This window comes from Oncorhynchus keta, chromosome 30, assembly GCF_023373465.1.
Source record: "Oncorhynchus keta strain PuntledgeMale-10-30-2019 chromosome 30, Oket_V2, whole genome shotgun sequence".
NCBI classification, from domain to species: Eukaryota; Metazoa; Chordata; class Actinopteri; order Salmoniformes; family Salmonidae; genus Oncorhynchus; species Oncorhynchus keta.
The window spans coordinates 859,549-873,560 of record NC_068450.1 but is presented as its reverse complement, the minus strand read 5'-3'; the positions used below and the strand labels follow the sequence as shown (position 1 = coordinate 873,560).

At 44.8% G+C, this 14,012-nt stretch overlaps 1 protein-coding gene across 16 annotated transcripts in view; it reads left to right on the top strand.

The window, feature by feature from the left end:
• LOC118376640 (transcriptional regulator ATRX-like) overlaps positions 1-6,512 on the top strand; it is a 49,681-nt gene extending 43,169 nt beyond the window's left edge. For 14 of the 16 annotated variants that reach the window (XM_052487053.1, XM_052487066.1, XM_052487062.1 and 11 more), the window contains 3 exons: positions 993-1,139; positions 1,269-1,446; positions 1,534-6,512. In XM_052487053.1, the coding sequence (XP_052343013.1) occupies positions 993-1,139; positions 1,269-1,446; positions 1,534-1,730 (522 nt within the window). In that variant the 3' untranslated portion in view covers positions 1,731-6,512. Of the gene's footprint in view, positions 1-617; positions 660-813; positions 943-992; positions 1,140-1,268; positions 1,447-1,533 lie in introns of those variants that run through there. The other 2 variants (XM_052487054.1, XM_052487060.1) reach the window with 2 other exon arrangements.
• The last annotated feature ends 7,500 nt before the right edge of the window (positions 6,513-14,012 follow it).

Sequence of the window (14,012 nt, the reverse complement as noted above, 5' to 3'; positions counted from 1 at the left end):
ACTCTGGTAGACTGGGGTCTCTGGCCGGTAGACTCTGGTAGACTGGGGTCTCTGGTCGGTAGACTCTGGTAGACTGGGGTCTCTGGCCGGTAGACTGTGGTCTCTGGCCGGTGGACTGGGGTCTCTGGCCTGTGGTCTCTGGCCGGTAGACTGTGGTCTCTGGCCGGTGGTCTCTGGCCGGTAGACTGTGGTCTCTGGCCGGTGGACTGGGGTCTCTGGCCGGTGGACTGTGGTCTCTGGCCGGTGGACTGTGGTCTCTGGCCGGTGGACTGGGGTCTCTGGCCGGTGGACTGGGGTCTCTGGCCGGTGGTCTTCCTATAGAACGGGATGTTTCTGGGTTGTGGGAGGAGCATAATGTTTCCCTCCAATCCCAACCATTTCTCTCATCTGACCCTCATTACGTACTTTGACCACTAGGTGGTAACCCTACTCCACACACTACTGCTGTGTGACAAGTTAGACTTCTCTCTCTATGTGTATATATCTATACTGTATCTAACGCTGTCTATATCACTAGGTGGTAACCCTCCTCCACACACTACTGCTGTGTGACAAGTTAGACTTCTCTCTCTATGTGTATATATCTATACTGTATCTAACCCTGTCAATACCACTAGGTGGTAACCCTCCCCCACACTACTGCTGTGTGACAAGTTAGACTTCTCTCTATGTGTATATATCTATACTGTATCTAACCCTGTCTATATCACTAGGTGGTAACCCTCCTCCACACACTACTGCTGTGTGACAAGTTAGACTTCTCTCTCTATGTGTATATATCTATACTGTATCTAACCCTGTCTATATCACTAGGTGGTAACCCTCCTCCACACACTACTGCTGTGTGACAAGTTAGACTTCTCTCTCTATGTGTATATATCTATACTGTATCTAACCCTGTTTATTCCACACACTACTGCTGTGTGACAAGTTAGACTTCTCTCTCTATGTGTATATATCTATACTGTATCTAACCCTGTTTATACCACTAGGTGGTAACCCTCCTCCACACACTACTGCTGTGTAAAAAGTTAGACTTCTCCACGGCTCTGATCGTCTGTCCTCTCAACACCGTTCTCAACTGGCTCAATGAGTTTGAGAAGTGGCAGTACGGCTTCAAGGACGAGGAGAGTTTAAAGGTACACACTTACTCTGATATACCTGTGTGTGTCTTTACGCTGTCTGTGTGTCTTTACGCTGTCTGTGTGTCTTTACGCTGTCTGTGTGTCTTTACGCTGTCTGTGTGTCTTTACGCTGTCTGTCACTAGGTGACGGAGCTGGCCATGGTGAAGCGTCCTCAGGAGAGTGCGTCTGCTCTGCAGCAGTGGCAGGAGGATGGAGGAATCATGATCATTGGCTATGAGATGTACCGTAACCTCACACAGGGTAGAAACATCAAGAGCAAGAAACTCAAAGAGACCTTCCAGAAGACTCTGGTTGACCCAGGTAGGTAGAGGACACACACACACATGGTTATTTCTTGTATCCAGTTTCTTCTCAACTCTCTCTACTCTGTGTTGTCTCCCTCCCCAGGCCCAGATTTTGTGATCTGTGATGAGGGCCACATCTTGAAGAACGAGGCGTCGGACATCTCTAAAGCCATGAACTCCATCAAGACCCGACGGAGAGTGTTGCTCACCGGCACTCCACTGCAGAACGACCTCATAGAGTGTATGTCCATTACTTCCTGTTATATCCAGACCGCTGGCCTACAGGACATTCGGAAATAATTCAGACCCCTGGACTTTTAACACATTACATCCTTACTCTAAAATTGATTTTTTTTAACCCCCCCCTCATCATTCTACACATAATGACTAAGCAAAAACAGGTTTAGAAATTTTTGTTAACCTCTTGCTCCTACCTGGCACGCAGGCGTCCCATCTAGACATCTGGAAATGCAAATGCGCTACGCTAAATGCTAATAGTATTAGTTAAAACTCAAACGTTCATTAAAATACACATGCAGGGTATTGAATTAAAGCTACACTCGTTGTGAATCCAGGCAACAAGTCAGATTTTTAAAATGCTTTTCGGCGAAAGCATGAGAAGCTATTATCTGATAGCATGTAACACCCCAAAAGACCCGCAGGGGACATAAACAAAATAATTAGCATAGTCGGCGCTACACAAACCGCACAAATAAAATATAAAACATTCATTACCTTTGACCATCTTCTTTGTTGGCACACCGAGATGTCCCATAATCACTATTGGGTCTTTTTTTCGATTAAATCGGTCCATATATAGCCTAGATATCGATCTATGAAGACTGTGTGATCAACAAAAAAAATAGCGTCTTTTTTTAAATTAAAAAAGTCGACGATAAACTTTCACAAAACACTTCGAAACACCTTTGTAATGCAACTTTAGGTATTAGTAAACATTAATAAGCGATCAAATTAATCACGAGACGAAGTGTTTTCTATAGGGGTCCGTCTGGAAATAATGTCTGTGTATTTCTCAACCAAAATATCTGGTCGGAGACCTGAAGAAAAAGCCTGTCTCTTGTTCGTTTGACCAAGAAACAAAGAAATGACAAGACTGTTGACATCGTGTGGAAGCTGTAGGTACTGCAACCTCAGCCCTATTTAATGTCTTTCGCCCATAACAATGGGTTGAAGTGGCGGATGGATATAAATTTTTCCACTTTCAGTGATCAGATTTTCCTGCACTTTTCGATGAAACGCACGTTCTGTTATAGTCATAGCCGTGATTTAACCAGTTTTATAAACGTCTGAGTGTTTTCTATCCACACATACTAATCATATGCATATACTATATTCCTGGCCGGAGTAACAGGGCGCTGAAATGTTGCGCGATTTTTAACAGAATGTTAGAAAAAGTAGGGGGTAGGAGTAACAGGTTAATTCATAAAAAAATACAAAACTGAAAAATCACAAGTACATTTAGTATTCAGATCTTTTACTCAGTACTTTGTTGAAACACCTTAGGCAGCGATTACAGCCTCTGGTCTTCTTGGGTCTGACGCTACAAGCTTGGCACACCTGTATTTGGGGAGTTTCTCCCATTCTTCTCTGCAGATCCTCTTTGGTTGGTGGAGGGCCGAAAAGCCCTCCCAGGTCCACCCATGACTGTGCCCCTGCCCAGTCAAGTGAAATCCATGGATTAGGGCCTAATTAATTAATTTAAATTGACTGATTTTCTTTCTATCTCAGTAAAATATTAGAAAAGGTTGCATGTTCAATATAGTAAGTTATATGGACTCTTGTGTTAAATAGCAGGGGTTGACCATTTTTTTCATGGCTACCTCTGTCCCCCATACATACAGTTGAAGTTGGAAGTTTACATACACTTTAGCCAAATACATTTAAACAAAAAAATTTCACAATTCCTGAGGATTCCTGATTCCTGTTTGGATCACCAGTTTATTTTAAGAATGTGAAATGTCAGAATAATTTCAGCTTTTATTTCTTTCATCACATTCCCAGTGGGTCAGAAGTTTACATACACTCAATTAGCATTACCTATAAATTGTTTAACTTGGGCCAAAAGCTTCAGGTAGCCTTCCACAATAAGTTAGGTGAATTTTGGCCCGTTCCTCCTGATAGGGCTGATGTAACTGAGTCAGGTTTGTAGGCCTCCTTCCTCACACACGCCTTTTCAGTTCTGCCCACAAATGTTCTATAGGATTGAGGTCAGGGCTTTGTGTTGGCCACTCCAATACCTTGACTTTGTTGTCCTTAAGCCATTTTGCCACAACTTTGGAAGTACGCTTGGGGTCATTGTCCATTTGGAAGACCGATTTGCGACCAAGCTTTAACTTCCTGACTGATGTCTTATGAGGTTGCTTCAATAGATCCACATAATTTTTCATCCTCATGATGCCATCTATTTTGTGAAGTGCACCAGTCCCTCCTGCAGTAAAGCAACCCCACAACATGATGCTGCCACCCCTGTGCTTCATGGTTGGGATGGTGTTCTTCGGCTTGCAAGCCTCCCCCTTTTTCCTCCAAACATAACGATGGTCATTATGACCAAACAGTTCTATTTTTGTTTCATCAGACTAGAGGACATTTCTCCAAAAGGTATGATCTTTGTCCCCATGTACAGTTGCAAACCGTAGTCTGGCTTTTTTTATGGCGGTTTTGGAGCAGTGGCTTCTTCCTTGCTGAGCGGCCTTGACTCGTTTTACTGTGATTATAGATACTTTTTGTACCTGTGTCCTCCAGCATCTTCACAAGGTCCTTTGCTGTTGTTCAATGACTGCCTAGGAACAGTGGGTTAACTGCCTTGTTCAGGGGCAGAACAACAGATTTTTTACCTTGTCAGCTCAGGGATTCGATCCAGCAACCTTTCAGTTACTAGTCCCAACGCTCTAATCACTAGGCTACCTGCCATTATTAGTATATCTTGTGTAGATACATATGGATGATTACTGTTAGTGTTATTTGGGTTGTTAATTAGATTATTTTTTTTAATGGATTATTTGTGTGTCAGTTTGACATTTTAATGCATTGTTAGGCGCTGTAACATAAGCATTTCACAGCCCTGCTATAACATCTGCTAAACTGTTTAGGTGACCAATAACCTTTGATTTGACCTTGGGACAAAACCTCAATACAACCACACAGCCCTTGACCGCTCTGTCAGCCTACACCCGGGACACACAACATCAACACAACCCTCATTTGACTGCCCCTGGGGACACAGACAACAAAGTGCAACTGGACTATGAATTAAATAGAGAGAACACCCCAGTGGACTGCTATCTAAAGGACAGGTTGGTACAGTCAACCTCGGTGCAGGTTAGTTAGCGACTCTCAAACCCATGATAACTGGAACACAGCATGGATACCACGGAACCCAAACCGGCTGCTCACGTGCCTCATCATGCATTTATTTTTGTCCCCCCCCACACCAAACGCGATCACGACACACGCAGGTTAAAATATCAAAACAAATTGAACCAATGACATCCATTTAGGGACAGGTCGAAAAGCATTAAACATGTATGGCTAGTTAGCTTGCTGTTGTTGCTAGCTAACGTTAATTGCCCTATTTCGCTAGCTTGCTGTTGCTAGCTAACGTTAATTGCCCTATTTCGCTAGCTAATTTGTCCTGGGATATAAACTTTCAGTTGTTATTTTACCTGAAATGCACAAGGACCTCTACTCCGAATATTAATCCACACATAAAACGGCCAACCGAATCGTTTCTAGTTATCTCTCCGTCTTCTTGGCTGTTATCGTTTATGGTGATCGCATCAAAACTTTCATTGTATTACCATGACTACCAGCAAAAAAAGTTCGTCTTTCATTCACCCACGTGGGTATAACCAATGAGGAGATGAGACGTGGGTACCTGCTTCTATAAACCAATGAGGCGATGGGAGAGGCAGGACTTTCAGCGGGATCTGCGTTAGAAATAAGAATGAGTTATATTTTAGCCGTTGGCGTCGCAGACGCTCTTTGACGCACGCGAGCAGTGTGGGTGCAATTATTGAATAACATGGCTTTCTACATTTATTTTGCGGCGCACGCGACGTATCCGGTTTGGTCAGTATGTTAGGCTGCATTCAAATCAGCGACGTCACTACAGATTCATGGATAGGAGTGGTTTAGCCACAGAAGTAGCTAACATTAACTTAAATATTAGCGGTACATTTTCGAGTGTGCATCAACAATTCAGCAGAGCAAGTTTGTATGAAGTCCGGGTTATTAAATGGGTACATAGTTCAATAGTAATATCCTCTAAAACGCTCTGGTGACAAACAAACTTTGCTGCCCTGTTTTCAATTGTCCCCATGGCTGGGAGAACCTATTCAAGTAAATATATTTCAGAAATGTAAAATAAAAACAGATGTATTATTAGCTACAGTGCAGGCTAACTCAAATTAGCTATCTAGCCAAGTGAATTAAATATCAGCAGCTAGATGTATTGATCACTGTAAAAAACAAACTCCAAATGCATTTGTAAGTGGCTGGTTAACAACCATGGAGGGTGAAAGGATAACAGCCCCAACTGTCAGTGAGAGAGGAGGCTATTCTGGAAAGGGCAGACACTTGTGTGTAGTTCCTGTTCCTAGAAGTGAGGACAGAGATAATAGTAACTAATATTCAGTGTGGTGTAATTTGAAGTGTGTTTCTTGTGAGGTTTTCTGTCCTCAGATAAAGAGAGCTATGAAAGCCTGTCTACATATGAAGAGCAGTGGTTCTCAAAAGAGGGGCACATGGTTGTTTTTTCCCTCAGCACTTCACAGCTGATCAGCTCAGGATGCCAACCCCCAGTCCTATCATCGCCACCTCACCCGCTTTTAAGATAACCTTTGTGCTGTAGAGAAATGCTTATGTAATTGTGATGATCTGAGAATATTTAGGTATCACTGTGATTCATTAGTCATATGCTGCCTTCCCTGCTCCTCTGTTTGACCTCTTTCCTTTGGTGTTTTTACTCTTTCTTCCTCTGTTTTATCATGAAGTACCGATCCAACTTGTATGTATAACACTTGGATAATGAGCTTATTTCAATAAAGCATTTTACATTCTCTACTGGTTGACATTAAGTCTCTAATTTGATGAAATACTCCAGCTATCCTGTGTTTATCAGATCAATGCAGATGAAGGGAATTAGATGTTGAGTTGAACAGGTTTTACAGTATTTACATGCATAGGAAGTGTAGTGTACCGTTTAAATGATATCTGTATAAAACAATTACAAATCAGCCTTTTAACTAGTTAAATCCAGTTTCTAGTCCATTAGTTCCAATGTGTAACCATTGATGTCCCAGGAGCAGGAGAGGTAAACACTGAAGTGTATAATTGTAATACATACATGAAGACACGGCGTCATTCTAAGACAGGAGTTTGATACTCCTGGTATTGGATATGACTGAAAATAATCTGAGACATTCATACCTGAACAGCACCTTTATTTGCCAAGGTAGAGTCATTGATCAGTGAATATATTAAATGTACAGGCTACAATGTGGTAATAACTACAGTACATGATCAGTGAATATATTAAATGTACAGGCTACAATGTGGTAATAACTACAGTACATGATCAGTGAATATATTAAATGTACAGGCTACAATGTGGTAATAACTACAGTACATGATCAGTGAATATATTAAATGTACAGGCTACAATGTGGTAATAACTACAGTACATGATCAGTGAATATATTAAATGTACAGGCTACAATGTGGTAATAACTACAGTACATGATCAGTGAATATATTAAATGTACAGGCTACAATGTGGTAATAACTACAGTACATGATCAGTGAATATATTAAATGTACAGGCTACAATGTGGTAATAACTACAGTATATGATCAGTGAATATATTAAATGTACAGGCTACAATGTGGTAATAACTACAGTACATGATCAGTGAATATATTAAATGTACAGGCTACAATGTGGGGACCTCGTGCATGGTAATAACTACATGTATATACGACTTGCATCCTTGGCACAAAGTTATATTATATTCTACTCAATCCATAGGCTTCATTAATGTCATTCAGACTGTTTTGAAGTTGATACAACTGGCTATGATAGCTGAGGTTCATAGCTCGGTTCTGAACTAATATGTATACCAAACGTTTGGGTCCATACACAGATCGGCTCGATAGCTAGCTACACATCCATGGGCATACAGGTATTTTGTCCCCAGAATGAGTCACAATATACACACAGCAGTATGTGGAGACCCCTTCAAATTAGCGGATTTGGCTATTTAAGCCAAACCCGTTGCTGACAGGTGTATAAAATCAAGCCCCCCGTGCAATCTCCATAGACAAACATTGGCAGTAGAATGGCCTTACTGAAGAGCTCAGTGACTCTCAATGTCATAAGATGCTACCTTTCCAACAAGTCAGTTCATCAAATGTCTGCCCTGCTCGAGCTGCACCAGTCAACTGTAAGTGGAAACGTCTAAGAGCAAGTGGTAGGCCAAACAAGCTCGCAGAACGGGACCGCTGAAGTGTGTAGCGCATAAAAATTGTCTTCAAATGCAACTCACTGAGTTCCAAACTGACACAGCAACGTAATTGGGGTCATGAAATGAGTGTTAGACTGAAACAAAAAGTAGAATATGGAAGTGCCTACCTTGTCAGTCAACTGTCCCCAGAAGAGTATCTCCCAGTGGTACATGTGGCCCCTCTTCCTGCGTCTCTCCCTCCTCAGTCCCTCTCCAACCCAGTGTGGCCTCTGCATTCCTCTCCAGGCCCCAGCAATGCCCTTGAATTAACAGGAAACACCAGACCAGCCCACCGCTGGCCACAAGACCATTCCACACTACGGGACACACCAACACACTCCTGTTTTCACTCTTCAGTCAGTCAAGGCTTCTCCCCGTCGTCCCTCCTAGAGTTCCTCTCCGACCCCCTCTCCCAGTCTTCCCTCCTAGAGTTCCTCTCCGACCCAGTCTTCCCTCCTAGAGTTCCTCTCTGACCCTCTCTCCCTGTCGTCCCTCTCCGACCCTCTCTCCCTGTCGTCCCTCTCCGACCCTCTCTCCCCGTCGTCCCTCCTAGAGTTCCTCTCCGACCCCCTCTCCCCGTCGTCCCTCCTAGAGTTCCTCTCCGACCCTCTCTCCCTGTCCCTCCCCTCTCCGACCCTCTCTCCCCGTCGTCCCTCTCCGACCCTCTCTCCCCGTCGTCCCTCTCCGACCCTCTCTCCCCGTCGTCCCTCCTAGAGTTCCTCTCCGATCCTCTCTCCCTGTCGTCCCTCCTAGAGTTCCTCTCCGACCCCCTCTCCCTGTCGTCCCTCCTAGAGTTCCTCTCCGACCCTCTCTCCCTGTCGTCCCTCTCCGACCCTCTCTCCCCGTCGTCCCTCCTAGAGTTCCTCTCCGACCCTCTCTCCCTGTCGTCCCTCTCCGACCCTCTCTCCCTGTCGTCCCTCTCCGACCCTCTCTCCCCGTCGTCCCTCCTAGAGTTCCTCTCCGACCCCCTCTCCCCGTCGTCCCTCCTAGAGTTCCTCTCCGACCCCCTCTCCCAGTCTTCCCTCCTAGAGTTCCTCTCCGACCCCCTCTCCCCGTCGTCCCTCCTAGAGTTCCTCTCCGACCCTCTCTCCCCGTCGTCCCTCTCCGACCCTCTCTCCCCGTCGTCCCTCCTAGAGTTCCTCTCCGACCCTCTCTCCCCGTCGTCCCTCCTAGAGTTCCTCTCCGACCCTCTCTCCCCGTCGTCCCTCTCCGACCCTCTCTCCCTGTCGTCCCTCTCCGACCCTCTCTCCCTGTCGTCCCTCTCCGACCCTCTCTCCCTGTCGTCCCTCCTAGAGTTCCTCTCCGACCCTCTCTCCCTGTCGTCCCTCTCCGACCCTCTCTCCCTGTCGTCCCTCCCCGACCCTCTCTCCCTGTCGTCCCTCCTAGAGTTCCTCTCCGACCCTCTCTCCCTGTCGTTCCTCTCCGACCCTCTCTCCCTCTCAACCAGCTTAACACCGCTGCTGCTAGCCAAGACCAACTCATTGCTAAATAGAGGGAGATGGTGTCTATCACTGTGGTGGAGGGGGGAAAATGACTAAGATTGTGTCCCAAATGTCACCCTAGTCCCTACAGAGTGCACAACTTTTGACTAGAGCCCTATGAGCCTCCTGGTCAAAAGTAGTGCACTACATTTGGAACAGGGTGCCATTTGGGACAAAGGTTCGGAGAAGAGCAGCCGTTTAGGTCCTGAAGTCACCAATGACGGGAGTGGAACTGAAGGAAGGCTGGTACACGGTATCAACGTGGATTTACTGCACACTAAGACGTGAAACCAGAGGTTTGGAACTGTAACATACCGCTACTGACACTTTGCAATGTCAGTCAACATTATAAAACATGTCAACACATTTGAGTTGTTCAAATCATTATGTATTTTATTCCAATAATATATACATATATACTGTTACGACCTGTCTTTTATATACACCATGGACTGGATTAGGGTTGCAAAACTCTACTTTCCCCCCCAAAAAGCAGGAAATCCATAATCATCCAACTAGGAGTTCTGGAAACAAGGACATTCTAGGAAAGTAACCCAAAGAGTTGGATGGTTTACCTACGGGAGACTGACATTAATACTGCAACTAAAGCAGAAATAAAGAGTTGGATGGTTTACCTACGGGAGACTGACATTAATACTGCAACTAAAGCAGAAATAAAGAGTTGGATGGTTTACCTACGGGAGACTGACATTAATACTGCAACTAAAGCAGAAATAAAGAGTTGGATGGTTTACCTACGGGAGACTGACATTAATACTGCAACTAAAGCAGAAATAAAGAGCTGGATGGTTTACCTACGGGAGACTGACATTAATACTGCAACTAAAGCAGAAATAAAGAGCTGGATGGTTTACCTACGGGAGACTGACATTAATACTGCAACTAAAGCAGAAATAAAGAGCTGGATGGTTTACCTACGGGAGACTGACATTAATACTGCAACTAAAGCAGAAATAAAGAGCTGGATGGTTTACCTACGGGAGACTGACATTAATACTGCAACTAAAGCAGAAATAAAGAGCTGGATGGTTTACCTACGGGAGACTGACATTAATACTGCAACTAAAGCAGAAATAAAGAGCTGGATGGTTTACCTACGGGAGACTGACATTAATACTGCAACTAAAGCAGAAATAAAGAGCTGGATGGTTTACCTACGGGAGACTGACATTAATACTGCAACTAAAGCAGAAATAAAGAGCTGGATTGTTTACTTACGGGAGACTGACATTAATACTGCAACTAAAGCAGAAATAAAGAGCTGTTGTACAGCTGAATGACAAGCACAGGTTCAATTCATTATCTTTATCATTTTACTGTACAACAATGTGTAAATTGTAAACTGACAAACTGGAAGAGAGAGAGAGATGGAGTAGTATTATATTACAGTACAATAACTTTCCTACATTAAATATGAAAATAAATTATATTATGCAAATATAAAATGGCAACAGCCTGTTTTCAACGAATCAAAAACCAGGAGGTTATTGGTTAATCTACTTTGCCTGGCAACGCCCAAACCTGAAATAATTCATTCTTGCCTCTTCATAGGTTCCACTGCACATCATGTGACTTGTCAACAATGCCACAATGTCTAGACAGATCCACAAGAATGGGTTGAGAAGCCTGTGATTAACATGTCAGAGCTTTTTAAACACCATGAAACTATATAGAACCATCTGAGAGCCTAGAAACACCATGAGACTATATAGAACCATCTGAGAGCCTAGAAACACCATGAGACTATATAGAACCATCTGAGAGCCTAGAAACACCATGAGACTATATAGAACCATCTGAGAGCCTAGAAACACCATGAGACTATATAGTACCATCTGAGAGCCTAGAAACACCATGAGACTATATAGAACCATCTGAGAGCCTAGAAACACCATGAGACTATATAGAACCATCTGAGAGCCTAGAAACACCATGAGACTATATAGAACCATCTGAGAGCCTAGAAACACCATGAAACTATATAGTACCATCTGAGAGCCTAGAAACACCATGAAACTATATAGTACCATCTGAGAGCCTAGAAACACCATGAGACTATATAGAACCATCTGAGAGCCTAGAAACACCATGAGACTATATAGTACCATCTGAGAGCCTAGAAACACCATGACAGACTATATAGTACCATCTGAGAGCCTAGAAACACCATGACAGACTATATAGTACCATCTGAGAGCCTAGAAACACCATGAGACTATATAGTACCATCTGAGAGCCTAGAAACACCATGAGACTATATAGTACCATCTGAGAGCCTAGAAACACCATGAGACTATATAGTACCATCTGAGAGCCTAGAAACACCATGAGACTGACTATATAGTACCATCTGAGAGCCTAGAAACACCATGAAACTATATAGAACCATCTGAGAGCCTAGAAACACCATGAAACTATATAGAACCATCATGACAGACTATATAGTACCATCTGAGAGCCTAGAAACACCATGACAGACTATATAGTACCATCTGAGAGCCTAGAAACACCATGAGACTATATAGTACCATCTGAGAGCCTAGAAACACCATGAAACTATATAGAACCATCTGAGAGCCTAGAAACACCAACACCTATTAATAACAAAGATGTGTATCCATCAATCAATCCTTTGGTTGTGAGCAATAACCTCAATAAATAAGGTTTACTTTGCAGCTAAGGATGTTGTTGTGTAAAAAACCTCAATCGTCAGTACTGCAGTATATACTGTCATGTGGGATATGAACATAGAACAGTGTAATGTGGGATATGAACATAGAACAGTATAATGTGGGATATGAACATAGAACAGTATAATGTGGGATATGAGATATGAACATAACAGTATAATGTGGGATATGAGATATGAACATAGAACAGTATAATGTGGGATATGAGATATGAACATAACAGTACAATGTGGGATATGAGATATGAACATAGAACAGTATAATGTGGGATATGAGATATGAACATAACAGTACAATGTGGGATATGAGATATGAACATAACAGTATAATGTGGGATATGAGATATGAACATAACAGTATAATGTGGGATATGAGATATGAACATAACAGTACAATGTGGGATATGAGATATGAACATAGAACAGTATAATGTGGGATATGAGATATGAACATAACAGTACAATGTGGGATATGAGATATGAACATAACAGTATAATGTGAGATGCAGTATATACTGTAATACTGTAATGTGGGATATGAGATATGAACATAACAGTATAATGTGGGATATGAGATATGAACATAACAGTACAATGTGGGATATGAGATATGAACATATCCTTTTGTACTGGTTAATGGAAGTTGTCAGTAATCCATTTGAGGACATCCAGTTTTCCACGTCGCTGCTGCTAACCCTCTTGATGCTGATAGTACTAAAACAAAGAAGTAAAGTGCCATTGTTTGCTGTGCACCATTAAAAAGACCTTCAATGTCTTAATGAGTGATTCGTTCCTGCTGTAGGAGCAGTCTCCCCGCGGTAGGAGCAGTCTCCCCGCGGTAGGAGCAGTCTCCCCGCTGTAGGAGCAGTCTCCCCGCTGTAGGAGCAGTCTCCCCGCTGTAGGAGCAGTCTCCCCGCGGTAGGAGCAGTCTCCCCGCTGTAGGAGCAGTCTCCCCGCTGTAGGAGCAGTCTCCCCGCTGTAGGAGCAGTCTCCCCGCTGTAGGAGCAGTCTCCCCGCTGTAGGAGCAGTCTCCCCGCTGTAGGAGCAGTCTCCCCGCTGTAGGAGCAGTCTCCCCGCTGTAGGAGCAGTCTCCCCGCTGTAGGAGCAGTCTCCCCGCTGTAGGAGCAGTCTCCCCGCGGTAGGAGCAGTCTCCCCGCGGTAGGAGCAGTCTCCCCGCTGTAGGAGCAGTCTCCCCGCTGTAGGAGCAGTCTCCCCGCTGTAGGAGCAGTCTCCCCGCTGTAGGAGCAGTCTCCCCGCTGTAGGAGCAGTCTCCCCGCGGTAGGAGCAGTCTCCCCGCTGTAGGAGCAGTCTCCCCGCTGTAGGAGCAGTCTCCCCGCTGTAGGAGCAGTCTCCCGCTGTAGGAGCAGTCTCCCCGCTGTAGGAGCAGTCTCCCCGCTGTAGGAGCAGTCTCCCCGCTGTAGGAGCAGTCTCCCGCTGTAGGAGCAGTCTCCCCGCTGTAGGAGCAGTCTCCCCGCTGTAGGAGCAGTCTCCCGCTGTAGGAGCAGTCTCCCCGCTGTAGGAGCAGTCTCCCCGCGGTAGGAGCAGTCTCCCCGCTGTAGGAGCAGTCTCCCCGCTGTAGGAGCAGTCTCCCCGCTGTAGGAGCAGTCTGCCCGCTGTAGGAGCAGTCTGCCCGCTGTAGGAGCAGTCTCCCCGCTGTAGGAGCAGTCTCCCGCGGTAGGAGCAGTCTCCCCGCGGTAGGAGCAGTCTCCCCGCGGTAGGAGCAGTCTCTCCGCGGTAGGAGCAGTCTCCCCGCTGTAGGAGCAGTCTCCCCGCTGTAGGAGCAGTCTCCCCGCTGTAGGAGCAGTCTCCCCGCTGTAGGAGCAGTCTCCCCGCTGTAGGAGCAGTCTCCCCGCTGTAGGAGTGAAACAGT